General features: G+C 47.0%; 1 protein-coding gene across 5 annotated transcripts in view; it reads left to right on the top strand.

Annotated features, from left to right (window-relative positions):
- Window positions 1–17,749, top strand: part of lama5 (laminin, alpha 5) — an 84,465-nt gene that overhangs the window by 44,823 nt on the left and 21,893 nt on the right. For 4 of the 5 annotated variants that reach the window (XM_034295995.1, XM_034295994.1, XM_034295993.1 and 1 more), the window contains 22 exons: window positions 433–532; window positions 1,407–1,563; window positions 3,291–3,429; window positions 4,593–4,735; window positions 4,973–5,076; window positions 5,215–5,368; window positions 5,548–5,711; window positions 5,967–6,075; window positions 6,463–6,560; window positions 7,132–7,336; window positions 7,726–7,852; window positions 8,059–8,198; window positions 8,473–8,588; window positions 8,789–9,000; window positions 9,230–9,431; window positions 11,980–12,124; window positions 12,286–12,426; window positions 13,705–13,866; window positions 14,503–14,610; window positions 15,336–15,419; window positions 16,454–16,684; window positions 17,161–17,274. In XM_034295995.1, coding sequence (XP_034151886.1) covers window positions 433–532; window positions 1,407–1,563; window positions 3,291–3,429; window positions 4,593–4,735; window positions 4,973–5,076; window positions 5,215–5,368; window positions 5,548–5,711; window positions 5,967–6,075; window positions 6,463–6,560; window positions 7,132–7,336; window positions 7,726–7,852; window positions 8,059–8,198; window positions 8,473–8,588; window positions 8,789–9,000; window positions 9,230–9,431; window positions 11,980–12,124; window positions 12,286–12,426; window positions 13,705–13,866; window positions 14,503–14,610; window positions 15,336–15,419; window positions 16,454–16,684; window positions 17,161–17,274 — 3,155 coding nt within the window. Of the gene's footprint in view, window positions 1–432; window positions 533–1,406; window positions 1,564–3,290; window positions 3,430–4,061; window positions 4,192–4,592; window positions 4,736–4,972; window positions 5,077–5,214; window positions 5,369–5,547; window positions 5,712–5,966; window positions 6,076–6,462; window positions 6,561–7,131; window positions 7,337–7,725; window positions 7,853–8,058; window positions 8,199–8,472; window positions 8,589–8,788; window positions 9,001–9,229; window positions 9,432–11,979; window positions 12,125–12,285; window positions 12,427–13,704; window positions 13,867–14,502; window positions 14,611–15,335; window positions 15,420–16,453; window positions 16,685–17,160; window positions 17,275–17,749 lie in introns of all 5 variants that reach the window. The other variant, XM_034295996.1, reaches the window with a different exon arrangement.

The following is a 17,749-nucleotide window of genomic DNA, read 5'->3' as shown; positions in this document are numbered from 1 at the left end:
ACATACCAGGGTAGGATCCGTTCCTCAACCTTGAGAAAACGACTCCCTCGATAAGACTCAACGGTCTCTCACAAAGATGTTATTAACTTCAGAACCACCTGCAAGATGACCTCACAGTCTGCGATAACACTCGGAGAAGGTCACACACCAACAATGCTGTTTAGTAGGTCAGAGTAGAAACATAAAACCAGGATGTATAATTATGAAATAGAGACGTACATTCCTAACCAGTAAGTTGAGCATTACACATAGCTGTACTATTTATCTCTTCATTTTATAAATCACTATGAGTCTCCCTCTATGTCTGAGTATTCATAGTATTTCCTGGCAGTGGGAGCAACGTTCTAAAGATGTCCAACCACACGACCCGAACAACGTGTTGATTGTCTGCGACGGTACATCCAGTCTCCTGACCTTGTGTGACCTTTGCAGGTTGTCAGTGTGACATTGGGGGGTCGGCAGGTCAGTCCTGTGGGGAGAGGAATGGAAGGTGTCGCTGCAGACCCAACGTGGGAGGAACCAAGTGTGATGTGTGAGTAGAACACGGTGTGACCCAGTCAATACATCATCATCCGTGTGAGTAGAACACGGTGTGACCCAGTCAATACGTCATCATCCGTGTGAGTAGAACACGGTGTGACCCAGTCACTACGTCATCATCCGTGTGAGTAGGACACGGTGTGACCCAGTCAATACATCATCATCCGTGTGAGTAGAACACGGTGTGACCCAGTCAATACGTCATCATCCGTGTGAGTAGGACACGGTGTGACCCAGTCATCATCCGTGTGAGTAGAACACGGTGTGACCCAGTCAATACGTCATCATCCGTGTGAGTAGAACACGGTGTGACCCAGTCAATACGTCATCATCCGTGTGAGTAGAACACGGTGTGACCCAGTCAATACGTCATCATCCGTGTGAGTAGAACACGGTGTGACCCAGTCAATACGTCATCATCCGTGTGAGTAGGACACGGTGTGACCCAGTCAATACATCATCATCCGTGTGAGTAGGACACGATGTGACCCAGTCAATACATCATCATCCGTGTGAGTAGAACACGGTGTGACCCAGTCAATACATCATCCGTGTGAGTAGAACATGGTGTGACCCAGTCAATACATCATCATCCGTGTGAGTAGAACACGGTGTGACCCAGTCAATACATCATCATCCGTGTGAGTAGAACACGGTGTGACCCAGTCAATACATCATCATCCGTGTGAGTAGAACACGGTGTGACCCAGTCAATACATCATCTGTGTGAGTAGAACACGCTGTGACCCAGTCAATACATCATCTGTGTGAGTAGAACACAGTGCGATCCAGTCAATTTATCATCATCCGAGTCCCTCTGACCAATCGTATCACAGCGGATAGTTAATTTCCTGTTCGTGTCCCAGGCCTCGTCCGGACCATTATTTCCCGGACCTCCACCACCTGAAGTTTGAGATAGAGGAGGGCACCATGCTGGATGGGAGACCGGTGCGTTTCGGCTACAACCCCCTGGAATTTGAGGGGTTCAGCTGGAGGGGGTATGCCCAGATGTCCCCAGTACAGGTACAACCTCAAGACCACATTTATACTGTTATAGGTCTTTATGACTCCATCGTCCAGTGCTAGGGTCTGAAAATACGAGACAGGACCCAAAGTGGGCCCTGGGGTGTGTGAGAAGAGGGTTGTGACTTCTGAAAATGAATCTCTCAATTTGGGTCGTAGGGGTACAAAATTGGGTCAGGGGAGGATGGGACATTTCTCATTTTGATATGATGCAGGTTAACTTTAAGAACCCCTGCTCTAGCCTGATACAATGGGCCAGCGTTGACACCAGTTCTAGCCTGACACAATGGGCCAGCGTTGACACCTGTTCTAGCCTGACACAATGGGCCAGCGTTGACCTCTGCTCTAACCTGACACAATGGGCCAGCATTGACCCTTGCTCTAGCCTGACACAGTGGGCCAGCATTGACCCCTGCTCTAACCTGACACTATGGGCCAGAGTTGACCCCTGCTCTAGCCTGACACAATGGGCCAGCGTTGACCTCTGCTCTAGTCTGACACAATGGTCCAGCGTTGACCCCTGCTCTAGCCTGACACAATGGGCCAGCGTTGACCTCTGCTCTAGCCTGACACAATGGGCCAGAGTTGACCCCTGCTCTAGCCTGACACAATGGGCCAGAGTTGACCTCTGCTCTAGCCTGACACAATGGGCCAGTGTTGACCTCTGCTCTAGCCTGACACAATGGGCCAGAGTTGACCTCTGCTCTAGCCTGACACAATGGGCCAGAGTTGACCCCTGCTCTAGCCTGACAAAATGGGCCAGCGTTGACCTCTGCTCTAGCCTGACACAATGGGCCAGCGTTCTAGCATCATCTGACCTGACTGAACCATATATTAAATATTCTCGTAAAGCAATGACTTGTTGAAGATTTTAAGAATATTACATTTATATATTTTGTATGGAAATGCTTATTCTACTGAAGGTGTATGATTGTAGCCCTGCATGTACAACTTCAACATATATCATATGTGAATAAATCCATGCTTCCACATGATCTCCACTGTGTAGCTTCAGTGCATTCAGGTGCTTGCGTTTTGCTTGGGACATTGCCTGGAGACTTTGCATCTTGGGCTGCTGCTGTCTGTTATTGAGTGGGCGGGGAGGTGAGCGAGACGTAGAGACGAGTAGAGCGGCACACGTCTGAGGTGCCACCAAGCCTGTTTCAACATTTGCAATATGGCTAAGTGTTTCCAAAAATGTTGAGGTAGTCAAGCAGGTGGTATATTCTAATATTGAGGTAGTCAAGCGGGTGGTATATTCTAATGTTGAGGTAGTCAAGCGGGTGGTATATTCAAATGTTGAGGTAGTCAAGTGGCTGGTATATTCAAATGTTGAGGTAGTAGAGTGGCTGGAATATTCAAATGTTGAGGTAGTCAAGCGGGTGGTATATTCAAATGTTGAGGTAGTCAAGTGGCTGGTATATTCAAATGTTGAGGTAGTCAAGTGGCTGGTATATTCAAATGTTGAGGTAGTCAAGTGGCTGGTATATTCAAATGTTAAGGTAGTCAAGTGGCTGGTATATTCAATTGTTGAGGTAGTCAAGCAGGTGATATATTCAAATGTTGAGGTCATAGAAACGGTCCGTCTTCCCGTCTCTACGCTCCTGGGTTGGTTTGCTATGGCTGCTGTGGTGATGGTGTTGGTATTAAGGAGGGACCTCCCTTCTCTCGCTGCTTTGTGCTTCGTTTTGTCCTCCCTTCCTTCCCCCTTCCTCCCCCCCTCCCAGTCCAAGGTGGTGGTTCAGGTCTCGGTCAGCTCTCCGGACCTGTTTCAGATAGTGTTGCGCTATGTCAACCGCGGTGGCCTGGACATGAGGGGCCGGGTTTTCGTCCTGGAAGACAGCAAGAACTTCCTGTGCGGAAACTGTAAGTTGCGGATTCCATGGTATTCCTGGTTACATCACCAATGGATCCATATTCCCTATTTAGTGCCCTAAAATGGGAAAAAGGCCATTGGGGATGCTGCCTTAACTCCTCCTCTGCCAGGTTCTTCCCTCTCCTCTCTTTCTGCTGTCCTCCTTTCGCTCCTTCCCTCACTCCCTCGTTCTCTTTGTATGGACAGAGTCGCTCGGTGTGGGCGTGGTCAAAATTCAGTGGTGGCTGGTGATTGGCTGGTGGAGGGATGCTGAGACGGGGTCTAAAGATGGCTATGGTTGCACTTCCTGTCAAGGATTTCTGTTGATCTGAACCCTGACCCTAGACATCACCCAGCCCCAACCCTCCTAGTACCCAGCCATCCTAACACAGACCTTTATGATTTGCTATACTTCTTTCTCTACCTCCCCCTCCCCCTTTCTCCACCTCCCCCTCCCCTTTTTGCACCTCCCCCTCCCCTTTCTCCACCTCCCCCTTTCTCCACCTCCCCCTCCCCTTTCTCCACCTCCCCCTCCTTTTAATCCTCCACCTCCTCTTTCCTATCCCTCTGTTTACTTGTCTACCACATCGCTTTTTCTTCCTCCACCTCCTCTTCCTCTCCCTTCCACGTTTTCGTCCTTTAGAGCACAGTCAAACTGTCGGTGCTCGTGAGTGAGGCGGATGTCTACCTCATGAGGTTCATCCTCAGATACGTAAACTCTGGGGCTGCTGTCTCCAATGGTAAAATCACAGCCTATCAGAACGGCCGTAGAGGTATGTGCCACAGATCAGCTGACCAGCAATTACCAGACCTGACACCAGCATCTGATACCGAAACAGTAAAGAAAAAAGACACCCTACTCAGAGCCACGCAGAGTGAAATGGAGGATGTGGCTTTGAGTAGAGTATCTTGCTTTCTCGACTGTTTCTGTCTGGTTTTGTTCATCGTGAATTAATGTTTTAAGGAAAGTCTTTGCAATCTTTGTTAGTCTTTATATTAAATGTTGGTCAAATTGATATATTTTGTTGTTTAAAAAAAATACTACATCATGCTCTTTCAAATTTTTCAGTCTGTGAATGTTCCTAATTACAAAACGATTTGCTAAAAAACAATGTTCAGTGAACTCTTTCCTGCATCTCATTGTCCCTTCCCGTTCTCCTTCTCTGTCCTTCAGGTTCTGAACAGTCCAAACAGATTGTGTTTTCCCCCAGTTCCGAACCTGCCTTTGTCACTGTACCTCAGAACAACTTTGTGGTGCCGTTCGTTCTGAATCCTGGCACATGGAGCGTGGTCATTGAAGCTGAGGGCATCCTGCTGGTGAGAACCATGTCTGCAACACATGCGCCTCTCATCCACGATGAATTTAGGAAAAAAACTTTGAGGCTTGGGCCTACTGGTTAGAGTTAGGGGTAAGACCTAATGTGTGTGTGTGTGTGAGAGAGTCATCCATCATCTGACCCGTAGGTGAACCTGTTGTTACACGGGGCATAAAACATGTGATTAAAACGGACGCCTCGTGATTAATGTGAAGTCTTTTGTCACTGTTCTGCCCAGGACTACTTGGTTCTGTTGCCCAGTGCATACTACGAAGCCCCCATCCTACAGATCAAAGTGACCGAACCCTGCACCTACAGTCCTGCTCCAGACGCCGGCAAGAAGTGAGTTCTGGACCAACGGGCCCACCAGAGGACGAAACCAACGGGCCCGCCAGAGGACTTAATTTACAATCATTTTGTTTTGCCGTGATGAGTCTGTAGATCTAATGTGGCACGCACCTGCTCCCTTCCCCTCGTTAGCTGTCTCCTGTACCGGTACCTGTCTCTGGATCAGTTCCCCTCCGTGTCGGGAAACGACGCCAGCTGCAGGTTTGACAACCACCTGCCCCGTCCCTGTCAACAGGAGCGGATCACTCAGCGCCATCCTGACATGGCCATCTGCAGTGGAACCGACGTGAGTGGGGAGGGAGTGTGTGTGTGTGTGTGTGTCCATTTAATAATCAGCCACTAACCACCACTGTCTGTGAAACGGCGTCTCCTCTCCCAGCTGAACGTCCAGATGCGTGTGCGTGTGTCCATTTAATAATCAGCCACTAACCACCACTGTCTGTGAAACGGCGTCTCCTCTCCCAGCTGAACGTCCAGATACGTGGACGTGTGTCGCACCCTGGCGAATATGTTCTGGTGGTGGAATACGCCAACGAGGACGACGCACCGCAGACCGTCTCCGTGGCTGTCAACGCACCTGGTGGAAGGACACACCAGCACTACATTACAATTCTGCCCTGCAAATACAGGTGTGTGTGTGTGTGTGTGTGTGTGTGTGTGTGTGGTTCTTTATACACGACCGCCCGACCACTATTATGAGATACAATTCATTTTGTTTCTCAGAAATAAGCGATTGTCACATTTCATTTGAAGAAGGACTCTAACCCCTGACAGATTGAGAAAACACATTTAAATGATTAAAACGCAGCATCTGGGGTGAAAGTGACACCATGGGGAATACAGTGGATGTCACGCTCTTGCAATACGTCGTGTTCTTTGTGTAGTTTCCTGTGTCGAGTGGTGACCATCGATGAGATGAACCGTGTAGCTGTCTTCACCCTCTCTACCGACGCTGAGGTTCAACTGATCGCTGACAGAGCAAGCTTCTTCCTGGTAATTCCAACTTCTTCCTGATCATGTCAACTTCTTCCTGATAGGTTTAGCTTCTTCCTGATAGGTTTAGCTTCTTCCTGATAGGTTCAGCTTCTTCCTGATAGGTTCAGCTACTTCCTGATAGGTTTAACTTCTTCCTGATTGGTTTAACTTATTCCTGATAGGCTAAGCTTCTTCCTGGGAATAGTTTTCCTGCTTGTCGCTAAGGGGTTCATCTGCCTACATCTAACATCATTAATTTTTTTGGATCCGAAAGTTATAAAATCTATTTAACATCGGATGAAATTTGCCATTAGCCAACGCATCTTGTCTCATACACAACAGAGCAAAAACATTTTCTGACAGTGTGACTGTGAATACGTGACAATGTGTGTATCTTTCATCCAGCACCAAGTGTATTTGATCCCTCGTGAAGAGTTCACCATGGAGTACCTGGTTCCTAAGGTCCACTGCATCACGACCCACGGACACTTCTCACCAGACAGGTAGCCACCAGAACCATTATTACAGTACACACCTACACCTTCAGCTGGACCTCCTGTGGGTACACTGAATCAATGCAGACACTTCCTGTAGGTACACTGAATCAATGCAGACACTTCCTGTAGGTACACTGAATCAATGCAGACACTTCCTGTAGGTACACTGAATCAATGCAGACGCTTCCTGTAGGTACACTGAATCAATGCAGACACTTCCTGTAGGTACACTGAATCAATGCAGACACTTCCTGTAGGTACACTGAATCAATGCAGACACTTCCTGTAGGTACACTGAATCAATGCAGACACTTCCTGTAGGTACACTGAATCAATGCAGACACTTCCTGTAGGTACACTGAATCAATGCAGACACTTCCTGTAGGTACACTGAATCAATGCAGACACTTCCTGTAAGTGTTTACCTAAAAGCTACAACTCTTCTTCCAAGAGCCTTATGTAGATGTGAAGGGATGTTAAGCAAAATGGCAAAACTATACCTAGCCAATCATAAGGTGAGGTGAAACAGGAAACGGGCGCCACTTCGGGATGACAGTGTCCTCTTCCTCCTCCCCAGTTCTTCCTGTATCCCCTCGAGGTTCCAGACCCCATCCGACTCCCTGGTGCTGAAGGAGGGTCAGTGGTCCTCCGTGCTGCAGGCTGACTTGCCCTCCCCAGCTGACCTCCCCCTGGGGCCGGCCGATGCCCCTAATTGGGCAAACGAAGGCCGTCCTCCCACAGCTGCAGATAACGTGGACCACGTCCGTCTCGACACCACTCAGGTACCAACTTGTACCTTGTCTAGATGCTGTGCTTTATCTTGTTTAATCTCTGTAGATATACTGCAATTTCAAAACATTCCAAAGATTTCCTAGAATCCCGGAGTATTCCTGGAATTAGGGAGGAAAAAGAAGGAATTCCAGTATTTATGCAACCCTTGTTTACGTGACTATGAAATCGTATGTTTTTCGGTAATCATTCACTCATGATAAGATAACCTCCCGCTTTCCAGCTCATCCTATGTTTTACCTCAATATAAAATAAATAGATTTTTGACAAAACCTTTCAGCTCGACTCCTTAACCTCACAAATCTTTGGGTTTCAAATCCATGTTTTGCCAGTCATCACCCATGGTCACATGACGAATCTTTGTCTTCCGCCCGTATTCCAGAATGCAGCGGTGTACTCAGCCCGTGTCCACACCCCGGGTCGCTATGTGTTTATCCTCCACTACCACCAGCCGCTCCACCCCACGTACCCCATTCAGGTGTTCATCAACGGGGGCCGTGTCTGGCAGGGTGAGCAGGGCGCCGTAAATGCCACCTTCAATACAAAGTCAGTGTCACTACGTTTCCCAATGACCCCGTGAATGGAGAAAATTAGCACCAGGAAGGAAGTAGAAAAATTAACACAATTTGAATCCTTTGACAGTTACATTAAAATCCTTTGACAGTTACATTTAAATCCTTTGACAGTTGTAATTTCATCAATCTTCCGTTTCTAGGCCATGCCAATGCCTCCTTTTGTCCCCATGGTTACGGTTGCCGTAGCGTCCTGATCTCAGAGAATCAGGTCATTCTGGATATAACGGACAACGAGCTCTTCCTGACTGTCCAGGTCCCCGATGGAAAAACCCTCTGGCTGGTGAGTTGCTCTAGAGACACTTTAACAAAAGACACATGAGAATGAAAGTAAATAGATTTTTGTTTCTCTTGCCTACTGCTCAAATGAGCTGACTGCTTACAGAGCTGCAGTCCTCTTACAGTTAGCACAAAAGACCACTGTGGGTGTAGATACCTCAGACAAATAGGTTCCAAAACGCTTCTCCAATTTTATGGTTCCCAGAAGAAATGTTTTGGTTCCTAGCAGAATCCTCTCAGATAAAGTTAAGTATACGTGCGGGTGTGTGTTTTCTCAGGATTATGTTCTGGTGGTGCCCGAGAGCAGCTACAGCTCCAGTTACCTGTCTGAAGAACCTCTGGACAAATCATATGAGTTCATCAGCAACTGTGGGCTGAACAGCTTCTACATCAAGTGAGTCTGGGACATAAATTACTGCCGTCGACTGTGCAGGACAAGCTAGTTGTAGTTTATTATTGTGTAAATTCACAAATGTACTTCCTCAAATCTAACTTCACAACCTTGAACTGTCAGCCTGCAAAGCTAATCACCCATCACGACAGACTACCCATGTCCAATAACAACCCCCTCTTCGCCCTTGCCCCGCCCCCCAGTCCGTCCACGGCCTCTCCGTTCTGCCGTAGTTCGGCCGTCTCTCTCTCTGCGTTCTTCAACAACGGCGCCCTGCCCTGCGGATGCCATGAGGTGGGCGCGGACAGCGATACGTGCGAGGCTTTCGGCGGGCAGTGCCAGTGTCGACCCAACGTCATTGGCAGAGACTGCTCCCAGTGTGCCACTGGCTACTGGGGATTCCCCAACTGCAGGCGTGAGTCACGCTGCTGATGGAACCGTTGGGGTTGTGGGTTGACTGTGTGTGTGTGTGTGGGTGTGTGTGTACTGTGTTTGTTTTGGATTGGTTAGCTTCCAGATCCTGTGTTTCTGTGCTTCAAATGCACCTTGTTGTTGTTGTTGTTGTTGTTGTGTGTGTGTGTGTGTGTGTGTTTCTACATGTACTGTATGTCAAGTGTAACCCTGCACCCCCCCCCGTCCCTCAGCTTGTGCGTGTGGAGTCAGGCTGTGTGAGCCTGTGACCGGACACTGCATCTGCCCTCCCAGGACCTTGCTGCCAGAGTGTACCCAGTGTGAACCGCAGACGTTCGGCTGCCATCCTCTAGTGGGCTGTGAGGTGTGCAACTGCTCTCGACCAGGGGTCGCGACCCTCGATGTGGGCTGTGACACCGACAGCGGACAGTGCAGGTGAGGCACCAGGAAGTGGTCAAGGGGGTGTTCAAGCCGGCGCTGTTTGTCCATTGGTCAGGGTATTGGTTTAAAAAGCCCACTCAGACCAGCTCTGGGAAAGGGTTTTGGCAACTCAATGAGAGAAGTGGATGCCCTTCTACCCTAAACACACCTAAAATGGAAGTGATTCCCTTTCACTATACCGAACACGGCCCACTGAGACATTCTCTTATTGCTGTCTTGTTTATCCAGCTCCACCTGCCAAGTCATGAGTCTTTGCCTTCAGTTACCAGACCGTTCCAGCCTGTATAAATACCTGGTCAAAGGAAAATAAAACAGTCGTAGAAGGGAATCTGTTAATGTCAAAGTGACATCAAAAGTGACACATCTATCCCAGATGTGGTCCTGTTCGGACCACATCTAGAATACGTTTTGCACTTTAGCTAACCCCTAACCTTTAACCCTTTTCCTTAACCTAACCTCTCCTAACCTGCGCACCTTCCTCACATGACCTACGTAAGTCCTACTAACCCGCTAATAAAAGTCCCATCTAACATGAGCCTCGGCCAAAATAACAGACATAATGACAATGCCATCGGCTCTAACAAAAGGTCTGGGAAAGACACGTAATTCTGTCTGGAACGTATTATGTAACTTAGCTAAATCTAGACTAGGTTGGTCTATTTGTAGGTCTCTGAAAAGCCAGTCTTGTACATGACAAACCGGAGCACTTGAGGAGCGAGTAAACAGACACTTTAGAGGGCGATGCTTGAGTGCTTCTTGTTAAGAGAAACAAGTAGACAGACAGCTTGAGGTGTCTGAGGTTGAATGGTGTTATATATAATCAGGCCACTTTGGAAAGTTGGAAAAAACGACTCTGGTGGTCGGACCTCCCTGAAATAGTGCAGTGCCCCTCCACAAATACTGGCCCATTTGGTAGAGATTACCAAAGAAAAAGCTGTTCAGAAATGTGATTGTTATCAGCTTGATCTTGCAATCAAAATATGACAGAATTTTTGCATTTATGTGAGGTTGAATTGTTCATAGCAAACAGGTATTCTTAATCAGAAAACAGATTCATAATCTTAAAAAGTGTTAATGAATATTTTGGTAAAATTACATGACAGTTATTTGCACCCCTGCATTTAGTACTTGGACTTTATCTTCACCTCATTCCACACAGAATCACAACAGAGGCAGACAGATCTTCCTCTGAAATCTCCTGGTTCTTGACAGATTCCCTAATGCCATTTTGTGATCTGGTTCGGGGAAAACATGGGCACTTTTTCATTCAGGTTTTAGAGCTGAGATTGGAGGTGGAAGCGGTCCACCTGGTCATCTTTCTGCCTTTCCACTGACAGCATCCAGACATAAAGACATTTTGTGTGCTACATTCCTCAGCTCCATTCCCAATCACTGGAGGAATCTAGCAGCTCTGTCAAGACAGCATTTTAAAACTGCTGTCAGCTGTCTGTAGTTTCATAATATATACAGTATCTCACAAAAGTGAGTACACCCCTCACATTTTTGCAAATATTAGATTATATCTTTTCATGCGACAACACTGAAGAAATCCCACTTTGCTGGCAGCACTCATACGTCTATTTCCCAAAGACAACCTCTGGAAATGACCATGTGCAATCAACTTCTTTGGTCGACCATGGCGAGGCCTGTTCTGAGTGGAACCTGTCCAGTTAAACCGCTGTATGGTCTTGGTCACAGTGATTCAGCTCAGTTTCAGGGTCTTGGCAATCTTCTTATAGCCTAGGCCATCTTTATGTAGAGCAACAAAAAAAATTATCTGATCCTCAGAGAGTTCTTTGCCATGAGGTGCCATGTTGAACTTCCAGTGACCAGTATGACAGCGATAACACCAAATTTAACACACCTGCTCCCCATTCACCTGAGACCTTGTAACACTAACGAGTCACATGACACCAGGGAGGGAAAATGGCTAATTGGGCCCAATTTGGACATTTTCATTCAGGGGTGTACTCACTTTTGTTGCCAGCGGTTTAGACATTAAAGGCTGTGTGTTGAGTTATTTTGAGGGGACCGCAAATTTACACTGTTATACAAGCTGTACACTCACTACTTTACATTGTAGCCATTTCTTCAGTGTTGTCACATGAAAAGATATAATCAAATATATGCAAAAATGTGAGGGGTGTACTCATTTTTGTGAGATACGGTATGTCCTGCTGCCTGGAGAACAGACACCTGCCTCGGATGTTTTCATTCGATATTACACCACATGTTTTAATTTGATATTACACCACATGTTTTAATTCAGTATTACACCACATGTTTTAATTCAGTATTACACCACATGTTTTAATTCAGTATTACACCACATGTTTTAATTCAGTATTACACCATATGTTTTAATTCAGTATTACACCACATGTTTTAATTCAGTATTACAACACATGTTTTTACCTGCTGCCAAAATGCTGACAGGATCATTAAATAGACATGCTACCTACAAAGAATGTGTAGCTGAGATATTATGGAACGGAAAACATCACCCATTTCTGTCTTAATTTGTTGCTTTTTGCCACTGCAGGTGCAAGAGCAACATCATTGGTCGTCAGTGTGATCGCTGTGCTCCTGGTTTCTACGGTTACCCAAACTGTAGGCCATGTGACTGCAACGAGGCGGGGACGGCGGAGGACGTGTGTGACCCGTACACGGGACATTGCCTCTGCAAGGTCGGCTCACCTGCCCGTCCGTCACTGGGTTTGGATTACAGCCACTCGTTCTGTCGATCCACCCGCTTTGCGCTTTCTATCTTGGTCGTCCGATATTGGGACTACCACAGGGTGACCACAGATGTGTGTGTGTGTGTGTGTGTCTCATACCCCGCCAACAGGAGAACGTCCAGGGAGGTCGTTGTGACCAGTGCAGAGTCGGAACCTTTCACCTGGACCCCACCAACCCGAAAGGCTGCACTTCCTGCTTCTGCTTTGGGGCCACAGACCGCTGTCGAAGTTCAGAGAAGCGACGCACTGAGGTAATAGAGGCCTCAAAATCGCTGTCGAAGTTCAGAGAAGCGACGCACTGAGGTAATAGAGGCCTCAAAATCGCTGTCGAAGTTCAGAGAAGCGACGCACTGAGGTAATAGAGGCCTCAAAATCGCTGTCGAAGTTCAGAGAAGCGACGCACTGAGGTAATAGAGGCCTCAAAATTCGCTGTCGAAGTTCAGAGAAGTGACGCACTGAGGTAATAGAGGCCTCAAAATCTCTGTCGAAGTTCAGAGAAGCGACGCACTGAGGTAATAGAGGCCTCAAAATCGCTGTCGAAGTTCAGAGAAGCGACGCACTGAGGTAATAGAGGCCTCAAAATTCGCTGTCGAAGTTCAGAGAAGCAACGCACTGAGGTAATAGAGGCCTCAAAATTCGCTGTTGAAGTTCAGAGAAGCGACGCACTGAGGTAATAGAGGCCTCAAAATCGCTGTCGAAGTTCAGAGAAGCGACGCACTGAGGTAATAGAGGCCTCAAAATCGCTGTCGAAGTTCAGAGAAGCGACGCACTGAGGTAATAGAGGCCTCAAAATTCGCTGTCGAAGTTCAGAGAAGCAACGCACTGAGGTAATAGAGGCCTCAAAATTCGCTGTCGAAGTTCAGAGAAGCGACGCACTGAGGTAATAGAGGCCTCAAAATCGCTGTTGAAGTTCAGAGAAGCGACGCACTGAGGTAATAGAGGCCTCAAAATCGCTTTTGAAGTTCAGAGAAGCGACGCACCGAGGTAATAGAGGCCTCAAAATCGCTGTTGAAGTTCAGAGAAGCGACGCACTGAGGTAATAGAGGCCTCAAAATCGCTGTCGAAGTTCAGAGAAGCGACGCACTGAGGTAATAGAGGCCTCAAAATCGCTGTCGGAGTACAGAGAAGCGACACACTGAGGTAATAGAGGCCTCAAAATTCGCTGTCGAAGTTCAGAGAAGCGACGCACTGAGGTAATAGAGGCTTCAAAATCGCTGTTGAAGTTCAGAGAAGCGACGCACTGAGGTAATAGAGGCCTCAAAATCGCTGTCGAAGTTCAGAGAAGCGACGCACTGAGGTAATAGAGGCCTCAAAATCGCTGTCGAAGTTCAGAGAAGCGACGCACTGAGGTAATAGAGGCCTCAAAATCGCTGTCGCAGTTCAGAGAAGCGACGCACTGAGGCAATAGAGGCCTATGTTATTGCAAGGTTATTGTAATGTTATTTTACAGCCATGTTATTGTAATGTTATCGTACTGTCATGTTATGGTAATGTCATTGTACTATCATGTTATTGTAATGTTACACCAGATGATGGAGATGGTGGGCTGGGTGCTTCTGAGCGCAGACGGACAAGAAGTGAATGTCTCAGTGTATCCAGATCAGGACCTGGTGGAGGCGGACCTCAGTGACATACCTGATGTCTACCAGGACCTCCACTGGCACGCACCTGGAACATACCTGGGGGACAAGGTACACATACACACACCGTATCATATGTCTTATCTAATTCCCCTAATCCAGGTCCCCTAATCCAGATCTCCTCTAATCCAGATCTCCTCTAATCCAGCTCTTCTAATCCAGCTCCCCTAATCCAGGTCCTCTTATCCAGCTCCTGTCATCCAGCTCCCGTCATCCATTTTCCCTAATCCTGTACTAATGTGCAGCAAACAACACCTGTAGGCTAAACAAAAGGACACTTTACATTAGACAAAGACATGTAGGGAAAAGACCAGTGGCTGTTTAATAGTAACTGTTATCTGCTGGGTGAGAGCTGAGCTGCCAGTGGGAGGAGGAGTGTCAGGATTGGTTGGGGAGATATGTGATTATACAGATGGGGAGGGTTACATAAAGGAGACCGATGGAGAGCTTGAGACTGTGCTGTTGTTGTTCTAAACCAGGAACATGCTGAGTACATCCTCTGTGATTGTCTGTCTCTGTCTCTCAATCTATGTGTGTATTTCTGTCTTTCTTTCTTTCTCTCTCATCTCTCTCCCTCTTCTGTTGTCCTTTCTCTCCTCTCTTTATTATTCTCTCTTCTTCTCTATCCCTGTCTGTCTTTCCCTCTCTCTCTCTTTCCCCTTGCTCTCTCTCCATCTCCACCTGCAGGTGTCTTCATATGGAGGCTACCTGCATTATCGTCTTGATACTCAGACCATGAGAGGAGATGTTCTCTCTCTGCCTGCTGAGGCCTCTCGTCCCGACGTCATTCTCATGGTACCCAGTTGACCACAGGGACATGGGGTCACATTCAACACACTGCAGTGATGTTTATATCTTTATATCACAGGGACGTGGGGTCACATTCAACACACTACAGTGATGTTCATATCTTTGTATCACAGGAACATGGGGTCACATCCAACACACTACAGTGATGTTCATATCTTTATATCACAGGGACATGGGGTCACATCCAACACGCTACAGTGATGTTTATATCTTTATATCACAGGGACATGGGGTCACATCCAACACGCTACAGTGATGTTTATATCTTTATATCACAGGGACATAGGTTCTCATCCAACACCCTACAGTGATGTTTATGTCTTTATATCACAGGGACATGGGGTCACATCCAACACACTACAGTGATGTTCATATCTTTATATCACAGGGACATGGGGTCACATCCAACACACTACAGTGATGTTTATATCTTTATATCACAGGGACATGGGCTCACATCCAAACAGCAGTGTTATTTATACCTTATTATTAAAACACAGGAATGTTAATGTCTTTGTTATCCTTAGATGAAATCAAGTATAACACATTTTACGGTTGCTTGTTTTTACAACAGGTTTAGGCCTGATAATTCTGCATATACCTGTTGTATGTTTGATAAAGACGTTCTATTTAAAGGTTGTGTATGTTTCTATTTTAAGGTTCTCTGTGTGTATTTGGTCATAAATAATGTGTATATTGTGTCTTCACAGGGAAATGAGATGACCCTGGTGTTCATGGAGAGAGAATACTCTTCCCCTGATGCCCCTCACCTGGGGATGGTTCACATGGTGGAGGTAGAACACTGACCAGACCATTGCCTGTCCACTGACCAGACCACTGACCAGGACACCGACCAGACCACTGACCAGACCACTGACCAGGACACCGACCAGACCACTGACCAGACCACTGACCAGGACACCGACCAGACCACTGACCAGACCACTGACCAGACCACTGACCAGGACACCGACCAAGACCCTGACTAGACCACCGACCAGGACAGGATATTGACTGCCTGAATTGATAGACATCTTTGATAGTCACTATACTCACCATTGAATTTCACATCAAACATTCAACTGGTTTAGAAGAAGATATCTTTGGAGTGATGTATTCATATCCCCTTCATAACTCTTACATAACGTGAGGTGCAAGGGAAGCAAGTGCGTAAAAGTAGAGGCAAAAATGAAAACAACAAAACTTAGAATCAAAGTCTTATTTTAATAGGTCTGGCAAAAAGCAGCATCACACGGTCAGGCGAACAGACACAATAACCTGTGATGTGCTGGTGAAAACCAGGAACTCAAATAGACAACATAATGACTCATTCAAAACATGTGTGTGTGGGGGTGCATTTGCCATCGTCTTGGCCGGCAGTTAGTACACCAGCGAGGTAGAGTGCCGGAGAGGGAGAGAGCATGCTGCGCCACACGGAGAAACTGTCATAACCTCTAAATAATTCCTATATAACTCCTACATAACCCCTACATAACTTCTACATAGCCTCTACATTATTCCTACATAACTCCTACATTACCCCTGCATAACTCCTACATATCCCCTACATAACTCCTGCTTAACCCCTACATAACTCCTATATAACCCCTGCATAACTCCTACATAACCCCTACATAACTCCTGCGCAACCCCTACGTAGCACCTACATATACCCAATACAACCACAACATACCCCCATTATCACTCCCATTCCACTTTGCTTACTCTCGCCACCCCCAAATAATTGCACTCCGAGGTACTGTTCTAATTCAGCCAATCTTTTTACCATTCCATGTTTTTTTAACCCTTGACCTACGACCCCCTACAGGGAAGTTTCCGCCATGCCCAGACTGGCAATGTGGTGTCCAGGGAGGAGCTGATGATGGTCCTGGTGCGTCTGGAGTCCCTCCAGATCAGGGCTCTCCACTCCCAGTCTGCCCATGGCGTGTTGCTACGCGAGGCCGTGCTGGAGGGGGCACAGACTCAGTCCACCGGCCTCCAGGCCAACAACGTAGAGATCTGCCTGTGCCCCGCCAACTACCTGGGAGACTCCTGCCAGGTTGGACTCGTCACCGGGTTCTCCCGCCAGTTATTAATGGGCACTTATGGTTATTGATTGGCTATGGGTGTGCGTGAGTTATGAATGTGTTGTTTGTGAGTCGTTATGGGATATTAATGGTTATGTATGTGTTGTGAATGGGTTAATAATGAGTTATAATGGTTACTAATCAGTAGAGATCCTTGCTAGTGTCATATGTGTTTATAGTACATGATTAGGGTTAATAGTACATTATTAGTGTTAATAGTACATTATTAGTGTTTGTCGCTTGACCAATTAGCAGTGTTAACCCTATCAGAGCCTACAGCAGCCAGCCCATTGTTTATTATCCATCTAGGTGTTTCTGTATGTCATTATGTAGCGTTACACTGGACGGTTGTTAGCGTGATGGAGGAGCCGCAAATACTTTCTGAATGAGCATCCCCCCCCCCCTTCCCCCCTGCCCCACCCCCTCCCCCCTGCCCCACCCCCTCCAGCAATGTGCTCCTGGTTACTACAGAGACACCAAGGGCTTGTTCCTGGGGAAGTGTGCTCCCTGTACCTGCAATGGTCACTCTGACCAGTGTCTGGACGGCTCTGGCATCTGCCTGGTGAGTTCCGCTCCTTTCCACCCATCACAAACGCGCTGCTGTGATTCGCTTTCCGATTCACTCCCGGATGGACCGGTACACCGCGTCACCACAGATGAACCCCGCAATAATTTTACTGAGACCAATGTTTTGGTTTTCCACTTGAATAACAGTCACTGGTATAACAGAACGGTAACAGTTGTCAGATCAGATCTGTTTGCATTTGGTGATTTCTTAAGAGATAATGAGCCTGTTGTGAGACCCAACAATAGTGGGTCTCACAACATCTTAACATCAGATCTGTCAGCAAATAGCCCTGATATGTTATATCGTGTCATGCTGTGTGCTCCTATGTCATGTTGCGTTGTGCTAAGTAATGCTGTGTCCTGCTATGTCATGCTGTGTCCTGCTATGTCATGCTGTGTCCTGTTATGTCATGCTGTGTCCTACTATATCATACTGTGTCCTATTATGTCATGCTGTGTCCTACTATATC

This window comes from Esox lucius, chromosome 12 (genome assembly GCF_011004845.1).
Source record: "Esox lucius isolate fEsoLuc1 chromosome 12, fEsoLuc1.pri, whole genome shotgun sequence".
NCBI classification, from domain to species: Eukaryota; Metazoa; Chordata; class Actinopteri; order Esociformes; family Esocidae; genus Esox; species Esox lucius.
Note: the sequence above shows the minus strand (reverse complement) of the source record. Positions and strands in the feature narration are given on the sequence as shown.